The 9,071-nt window shown below is 39.9% G+C and overlaps 1 protein-coding gene and 1 pseudogene across 4 annotated transcripts in view; both read left to right on the top strand.

Annotated features, from left to right (window-relative positions):
- The window catches only part of Tarsl2 (threonyl-tRNA synthetase like 2), a 98,548-nt gene that overhangs the window by 80,382 nt on the left and 9,095 nt on the right, over positions 1–9,071 (top strand). For all 4 annotated transcript variants that reach the window (XR_003846502.1, XR_003846503.1, XM_008849546.2 and 1 more), the window contains exons 13-15: positions 5,108–5,245; positions 8,283–8,360; positions 8,440–8,540. Coding sequence is in view for 2 of the 4 variants with exons in the window: in XM_008849546.2 (XP_008847768.1) it covers positions 5,108–5,245; positions 8,283–8,360; positions 8,440–8,540 (317 nt within the window). In the remaining 2 variants the exon portion in view is untranslated. The remainder of the gene's footprint in view (positions 1–5,107; positions 5,246–8,282; positions 8,361–8,439; positions 8,541–9,071) is intronic.
- Positions 3,352–3,794, top strand: LOC103747199 (annotated as a pseudogene).

The raw sequence follows: 9,071 nt of genomic DNA, 5'->3' as shown, positions 1-9,071 counted from the left end.
AACGTTTTCTTCTAAGAGTTTCAGAGTTTCAGGCTTTACATTGAGGTCTTTGAGCCATTTGGAATTGACTTTTGTGCAGGGTGAAAGATATGGGTTTAGTTTCATTCTTCTACAAGTGGAGATCCAGTTTTGCCAGCACCATTTGCTAAACATGCTGTCTTTCCTCCAGTTAATGTTCTTGGCCCCTTTGTCAAATATCAGGTGGCTAAAATTGCAATTACTCATATTTGGGTCTTCAATTTTGTTCCATATTATTTCTATTTTACGTGTATGTGTGTATTGCCTGCATGTAGGTAAGTGCACCCATGCTGTGCAGTGCCCGCGGAGGACAGAAGAGGCTGTCGGATCCCCTGGAACTGGAGTTACGGACAGTTGTTAGCTGCCATGTGGGTGCTGGGATTCGAACCTGAGTCTTCCGCAAGAACAGTCAGTGTTCTTAACCACTGAGCCATCTCTCCAGCCCCTGCAAAAATGCTAAAATATTTTTATATCCATATACAAAAAAGCTAACTCTAAGACCTAACACTATATAACTGTAAGCACAAAGTGGAGTATAAGCTTAAAATAAAGCTGAATACATTATGAGGTTCTGTAGAGCTGAGGAAAATGACTGTGATTTGAGATTAGGTGATGATTTCTGAAATATAACTTTGAAAAGACAGTTAAAACTATAAGCACAAAGTGGAGTATAGGCTTAAAATAAAACTGAATACATTATGAGGCTCAGAAGAGCTGAGGAAAATGACTATGATTTGCGATTAGGTGATGATTTCTGAAATATAACTTTGAAAAGACAGTTATACAGAAATAAAATAGTGCTCATCAAAATTCAAAAGTTCTGCTCCTCTCAAAAAGTACTTTAAGAAAATTAACAAGATAAGCCCCAGTTTCAGAGAAAATATTGGCAAATGTGTATGTAAAAAGGACTGTCATTGAGAATGAAGAAACTTTGAACCCCATAGTAAGAAAATAGATCACCTGATTAAACAGCAGGCAAAATACTTGTGTTTCAGAAAAAAAGTAGATGCATTTTCCTGCTCTTTTCACTAAATGCAAGTAACAACCTTGATCGCTGTAAGGAAATTAAAAAACATGGGATGGAAAGGTGGTGAGAAAACTGCACACTGCCTGTGAATGTCAGAGACTAGGAAACAACATGGTGCCAAGGTCCTTGGGTTTCCTTTTCTCTGACTTGGTTAAAAAGCTGTAACCAAGAAATGGCTAAGGCATAGACAAACAAAACAAACAGAAAAGCCTGCTTGCTGGAGACAAAAGGACAGGAAAGAGACAGCCTATTAAAAATGAACACTTTTAGACAATAGCTGCTCTAGTCCAGGGAAACACTATAGGAAAAAAACCTATGACCCCCTCCATGTCAACAAGGGCTGATATTTCTACCCTCACCAGGGATAAGGTTAATAAAGAGTACCCTACCAACTGCTGGGATGGTGTAAGAGAGGCTGGCTAGGGAGACTGAACTTTTTTTTTTTAATAATTTATTGAGCATTTCATACATGCATATAAGGTGTTTGATCAAATTCATGCCCAGTCCCTCCCTTCCAACTCCTCCCATATCTCCCCATCACTTTTTTCTGATAACTGTGTACTCTTTCTTCTTTATTTTTTTAATGGGGCTTTTGGCTACTCTAACAGTCCCCCCTCTGAAGAGGTAACCCTAAAATCTTTTAAGGATTAGATAAAAGCTCCCAAATATTTTCGACATTTTTGGCCTTTGGAACTGAGTATTGAGGCCATGTGCTCTGTGGCCCAGAAAGGCCATGAGAGGCAACAGAACTCTCAAGCCACTCAGTTATGAGTCCCTTCCTCCTTGGGACTCCTGAAGGAAACCAGAGCCTCCATTCCCACCTGGCAGTAACCATGCTGGAGCAGTGTTCATGAAAGCCAGCTAAAGCAAGCTTCAGATCCAGAATCTTATCCCAAATGTGCAGGACTCAGAAACTGAAAATCAATTATCATGCCAATAACCAGAAAAATCTCACCTTGAATGAAACGGAGACAACCCTTGGATAGCAACACTGAGATGACAAAGATGTTAGAATTACCTGACAAGAATTTTAAAGCAGCCATCATAAAAATGCTTTCATGAATAGTTAGGAACACATTTGAAACAAATGGAAAAAAAATCCAAAGACTCTACAAAGAGAAAATTTCAGGCAAGAAATGGAAACTATTGTGAAAGAATTAAATAGAAATTTTAGAAATGAAATATATAACTAAAATAAAATGTTTGGTGACTGGATTCATGAGGAGAACCAAGGAGACAGGGGAAAGAATCCTGAAAACAAAAATAGAATCTGAAAGACAGAGGAAATGGAACAGGAGGAGAATGAACAGAGCTTCCGACTGTGGGACCATAACAAACTCCAGGCTGTCAGAGCTCTGGAAGTCAAGTGGGGATGGTGTTAAAATATGCTCAGAGAAGTGACAGCTGAAAATTTGTCAAATCCAGCAAAAGACACAAACCAAAGAGTCAAGAAGCCAGTCAAGCTCCCAATGGATGGAACACAAAGAAATCCATAGTAAGATGCATACTTGAATGTGAAAAAAAAATTGAAGGCAGCAAGAATCAAATGGCAAATTCAAATCCAGATTGGAATGATGGCATATTTCTCATAAATACGGAAGTTAGAAGAGGCCCAGCATTTTTCAAGAACTAAAAGTAAAAGCACTGTGACCCAGAATTCTGTGTCTAGAGAAAATTTCCTTCAGAAGTGATGGAGAAACCAAGAAATTAGATATTCCTTAAAAGAATGACTATAGGAAAGAGATGATGAAAGAGGAGGTTTGGAACTTTAGGAATAAATTGTGAGAGTCAGAATAGGTAAATACTATATTTTGCTACTCCTTTTGGGTTTTCTAAATTATGTTTAATGGTTGAAGCAAAAATATAAGTCTGTCTTCTGTGGTTCTAAATATACAGAGAGGAAATGCTTAAAATCGTGCTGTTAATGGAGAAAAACAAAAGGAGGTGAAGTTTCTGCAGTCATTTTCCCTTATAAAACCATGACATCTGTAGATTATGATGTTATATAATACCTAAAGAAGCCACCAAAAATTATATACAGAGATACACTAAAAAGGCCTATGGATAAATCTGAAGGGAATTATACTAAATATTAGCATAATCCATAAATAGGTAGGAGAAAGAAAATAGAAGAGGGCAGAATAAAGAAACAAAGACAGACTAAAGTCCTAATTTGACACATTAAATGTAAATGGCCTAAGTAAACCAGTTAAAAATTTAAGGTGGAACAGGATGCCAGCTTAAGGCACAGACCACCGCATTGTAGTCTGTTCCCGCAATTCAGTCTTGATTGTCTCTTGAGAGCCATGGAGAGCGATTTTTACCTGTGTTACTACGTGGGTCACAAAGGCAAGTTTGGTCATGAGTTCCTGGAGTTAAAGTTCCAACCGGATGGGAAATTGAGATATGCCAACAACAGTAATTTTAAAAATGATGTCATGATTCGAAAAGAGGCTTATGTACATAAAAGTGTGATGGAAGAATTAAAGAGAATTATTGATGACAGTGAAATCACCAAAAGGAAGATGATGCTTTGTAGCCACCTCCTGATAGAGTAGGCTGGCAAGAGCTTGAAATTGTCATTGGAGATGAACACATTTCTTTCACAACATCAAAAATTGGTTCCCTTATTGATGTCAACCAATCTAAGGATCCAGAAGGCTTATGGGTGTTTTATTATCTTGTTCAGGACCTGAAGTGTCTAGTCTTCAGTCTTACTGGATTACACTTCAAGATTAAGCCAATCTAGATTGAATATTGTGAACTTCAGGGGCGTGGGAGTAGTTTTTAGTTACCATAATTAGGAAACTTTTGTGTATATTGAGGAAATTTTTTATAAACAATAAATGATGGTCTTTAATAAAAGCTGTAAAATCCAAAAAAATTTAAGATGAATAGATTTAAAATGTGACCCATCTTTATGCTGTCTATAAGAGACATATTTCAGAAATGTTAACGTTAATCAAAGACTAGTGGTTACATTAATGTCAGATAAAGTATGCATCAGAGGAAATTATCAGAGCTAGAGAGGGACATTATTACATAAGAATCCACCCACCACAAGATTTTGCTATCTGAAATGTAGTTATAGCACACAATAAGCCTCAAAATATATGAAACAAAAAGTAAAACTGAAAGGAGAAATAGGCAAATCCACAATCATAGGTGACAGCTTCCATAGGCCCCTCAATCAACCACTGGTAGAACAAGTACATACAAAGTCAGCAAATATATAGAAGTCAGCAACACCATCAACTAATAGAATCACATTGTCATTTATCGAACACAACAGCAAAATGATGCACATTCTGTTCAGTTAGCCATAAAACTTAGATACCAAATGGATCATGTAGGCTCTGGCCATAAACCAAGCATTAAAAGAACTGGCATCAAGCAGAGTATCTTCTTTTTTTAAAAAAAAAATTTATTATTTTTATTTTATGTGTATGAGTGCATTGCCTGCATATATGTGAGTGAACCTGTGTTGTGCAGTGCTGTGGAGGTCAGAAGAGGGCTTCGGATTCCCCTGGAACTGGAGTTAAGGATGGTTTGTAGCTGCCATGTGGGTGCTGGGAATCGAACCTGGGTCCTCTGTAAGAGCAGTCAGTGCTCTTAACTGCTGAGCCATCTCTCCAGCCCCGCAGAGTATCTTCTTTAGCCACAATAGAATTAAAGTAGAAAATAAAACCTACAAGACTTGTTGATTACAATGCAGTGTTTCACACATGAGCAGTGACTGTTAGTATTGGGCGGGGGGGCGGGGGCATGAGAACACCAGTATGGATACTACATGCCTCTCAGGAGTTCATTGTAGGAATTGGCTCATGTAGCTGTGGAGGCTGAGAAGTCCCATGATATGCAGCCTGCAGATCCAGAAGGAACGCCTATGATGGGGGCTCTGACAGCCTGCACAAACTTGAGCACATGAACATTCAAGGAAGGAAAGGACGGGCATTGCTGTGTTAAAATCAGGCTTTATAGCTATTTGACATGAAGAATTTTTGTTTTTAAAATACCATAAATTGACTTGGTGTTCCATTTAAATGTTTCACTTAATTTCAGATTGAAGAAGAAATAAAGGGATGCTTAGAATTTTTGCAATCGGTTTACTCAACATTTGGCTTCTCCTTTCAATTAAACCTGTCAACAAGGCCTGAAAACTTTCTAGGAGAGATTGAGATGTGGGAGGAAGCTGAAAAGGTAAGAAACAAAGGACCTTCCCTTCATTCTTGTGATGAAAAAGACCTGAGAAATTGCATTTCTCTAGTGCGCTGGGTAGCTTATCAACTTGACACACCTGGATAGAGGACGCCTCAATTGGGGGATTGCCTCCATTGGACTAGCGGCCATGTGTGTGGGATGTTTTCTTAATTGTTGAGTGACATGGGAGGGTTTAGCCCACTGTGGGCGGTTCCATCCCTGGGCAGGTGGTTCTGTACCGTATGAGAAAGCAGGCTGAGCAGAGACCAGGGGAGTAAACCAGAAAGCAACATTCCTCCATGCATGTGCTTCAGCTCCTTCCTCCAGGTTCCTGCCCTTGGGCTCCCTGATGAACTGTGACCTGGGAGATATAAACCAAACAAACTCTTCCCACCCCCAAGTTGGTATTGGTCAGAGTGTTTTGTCACAGCAATTGAAAGCAGACTAGAACACCTAGAAAATTTAAAATGAGAAGTTACGGGATAAGTATGCAGACTTAGAATGTGGTTAGCCAGCTCTCCTTATAATAATAATCATAAGAATATCTTATATTTCACACTTTAAAGTTTCTACCATTTTCATTTATCCTCTTTCAAAGCCAGTCACAAATAATCAGGATAAGTTTTAGAAGCTATTTTAAAAGAGTAGATCGATTTACAGTAACTTAGTTTATGTGGTTTATTTTAAAGCATTTGCCTGTGGCTTTATCTTAGTCTGACAGTTTTGGATGGAAAAACACTCAGCTGATGCTAGAGGCCCCTTCCTGTCCTGCTGCAATGCCCACACTATTTGACTCTCCCAGACACAGACATCACCTTTCAGCTTTGAAAAGCCAAAGCTAAGGAGCACACTGTGTTTTTTTTTTTTTTTTCTTATTAAACATGAAAAGGCTGTGGTGCATCCAGTATTAGTTTTTATTAGAGATGAGGATGGTGTTGTGACCTGACACCCTGCTCCACCTGTCAGAATACTTACAGAGACTCAATATGCACCAGAAGGAAGAAGAATCAAGGAAACACTGTATGAAGAGTGTAACAGTTAGGCTTATGTTGTGAGCATACAGATGCCAGGCAGAAATGCACAGAAGTAGGTTAGGCTTGAGAGTCTAACAGTATCTCCTCCCCATGGTCCCCGTGCCCTCCCTGTCTATTAAATGGAAGATGAAAGTCAAATGAGATAGCTGACCTCAGGAAGGATGTTGACTCAGTTTACCTGACAATCACATGGAAGTAGGAAAAGGAAAAAAAAAATGGGTGCAAAGCTTGACTTAGCCATTCTACCTCCTTTCCCACATCAGCTCTTTAGGTAAACTGAAGCTCTGAGCATCAGGATTGAATGTGAGATATGATGATGGTAGTGGTGATCTGGTGATAACACCTACTTCAGAAGGCTGTGGTGAGCTTAGATGATTAATTTATATGAGCTAATAATGGGCACAGTGCCAGGCTCATATAAATGCCCAGTGGGTATTAGTGTTGGTGTCACCATCGCCATTGCCATCACTCCAGGTATTTGGAATTAAGTGAGTTGTGGGGAGCTAATAGAGGGGCAAACTGGCATGGGGCTAGCGGGCTGGAAGTCCCACTGTTTTTGCTCTTTTTCCTTGATGTGGAAAAAGTTTAGCAGCCCAGCCTGAAGCCACCCAGGAATATGGCATTAAGGATGAACCTTCCTCATCTAGGGATTTCTCTGACAGTGACCACCCTTGATCATCTGTGAATCAGTGAAATGAACATTTGAGTGTTTGTTGTTGTTTGTTGTCTTCACAAGTCTCTGCAATGACTTGAAAGACATAGCTTACATGAATTTAAAGCTTTCTTGGCCCTGCTCCATAGCCTTCTCTGCTCCTATTGAGCTGCCTCATCCTTGTGTCTCCAGAGGCCTGATAAAAACTGGTAACCTCTGCTTTACGCCCTTCTCCAAACCTTGGCCTTTCCTTGGCTTTTTAATGCCCTGGAAGTTCCAGGACAGTCACTGTCACAGGGCCTCAGTTTTCCTCTACCTAGTGTTTCTTGTTCAAAACCAGAATAGAATAGGGATGAACCTCCCACAACTGTGAAGCACCTCTATGGAGGTGGCCTAGGGAGAAAGGAAGCTGCTTCTGCAGGGTTAGGCTAACAGGGACACTTCTGGCATCTCAGGAATGCAATCTCTATCTTGTCAAGAACACATCCTGATTGGGACTCTGGGAAAGCCTGCCTTGACCCCAGGAGTCAGCTCCTAATTAACTCTCTAGCTGCAGCCCAAATGCATCACGACTGCTTTGACTTGTCCAATACCCTCTTCATTCCAAAGAACCCTCCTGAGCTCTCATATATCTGAGTTATATAGAATGGAATTTGGCTAGAGTTCTGACATATTTTGTCCAGGTGCTCCCCAGAGAAGTTGGCCCCTCTTATTAGTGATAACCATCAGTGCAAAGCATCTTCACCATAGGCTACATCCAAACTTGTACTGGCTTAGGCTGGAGACCACAGTGAGACCTGTCCCCACACCCCATTAACTCATAAGCAATGTCTCCAATCACAGCAGAGGTCAAGGAAACACAGCAGAGAAGTGGTGGCGAGTTTTCATCTTACCTGTCACACACACAGTGAGGGGCACAAGACCATGGCCCCTATGCTTCTTCATGTGTAGAGGCCCCACCTCAAGGAGGGACAGGTCTTGGACCTATCACTAGGAGACATATGTGGAAGTGTGTAAGTAAGAAAGGGCCCACATTGGATAAAAGGCCCAAGGATCCCTTTCCTAAAATCTTACCTGGAATTTTCCAGAACAGTTGGGGAAAAAGTGTCTCATTTTCTCTCCAGTTAAAATGTAGATTCACTGTTCAGAGCAAATATCATTTCAATCATCCTTATGTAGTCCCTACTCAGTAGTTTATTGGATATACAAGGTGCTCAATAGGATATGTTGAGTGAAGGTAGGATGTAATTATTATGTATAGCAAGTTATTTTTATGAGCTGTATGATCAAAAGGTGATGAATATATAATAAAGCAGAAGTTTTTAATGATCTCTTCTTAAAAATAAAATAGCAACTTCAAAACAGCTTGATGGAATTTGGAAAACCATGGAAAATGAACCCAGGAGATGGAGCATTCTATGGCCCTAAAGTAAGTAGAACATACACTTCCAAAACAAGTCAAGTTAAAAAATAAATATGTCTCTAACCAAGTATTACTTAATTTTCAGATTGATATAAAAATTAAAGATGCTATTGGCAGATACCATCAGTGTGCTACAATTCAGCTGGACTTCCAACTGCCTATCAGGTTTAATCTCACATACGTTAGGTGAGTGATTCTGATATCTTGTTTGTCATCAATGCATGTGCAACACAATTATCCGTAGTGCATGCTATACACTATGTATTTGTTCACCTCCTTGTGATCTAGTAGGGGATTTTCTTCATCTATTTTGTGTTCCTGTATAAAAATTCTGGCTACTTTATAAAGAAAAGAGGTCTATTTGGCTTTTAATTCTGGCAGCTCTAAAGTCCAAACAGCATGGCCCAGGCATCTGACAAGGGTCTCTGCTGCTTCTCAACATAGAAGAAACATGAAAAAGAAAATAGCTTTCTGTAAAAGACAGCAAATGTATGAGGCAGTCCTGCTTTGCAGTAACTTGATCTCTTGAGAACTAACCCAGTCATATGAGAACTAAATTAATCCCTTCCTGGGGTAATGCTCCCATGACCTAATCACCTCTCACCAGGTCCAGTCTCTCAAAGACCTACCACCTCTTAGACTAGGGTAGAGCCTAGTGATAAAGCACTGCTTCTTAGCATATGTCAGGCCCAGGGTTCCATTCCCAGCACTATAAAA

Source organism: Nannospalax galili, unplaced genomic scaffold, assembly GCF_000622305.1.
Source record: "Nannospalax galili isolate Female #2095 unplaced genomic scaffold, S.galili_v1.0 scaffold124, whole genome shotgun sequence".
Classification (NCBI taxonomy): Eukaryota; Metazoa; Chordata; class Mammalia; order Rodentia; family Spalacidae; genus Nannospalax; species Nannospalax galili.
Note: the sequence above shows the minus strand (reverse complement) of the source record. Positions and strands in the feature narration are given on the sequence as shown.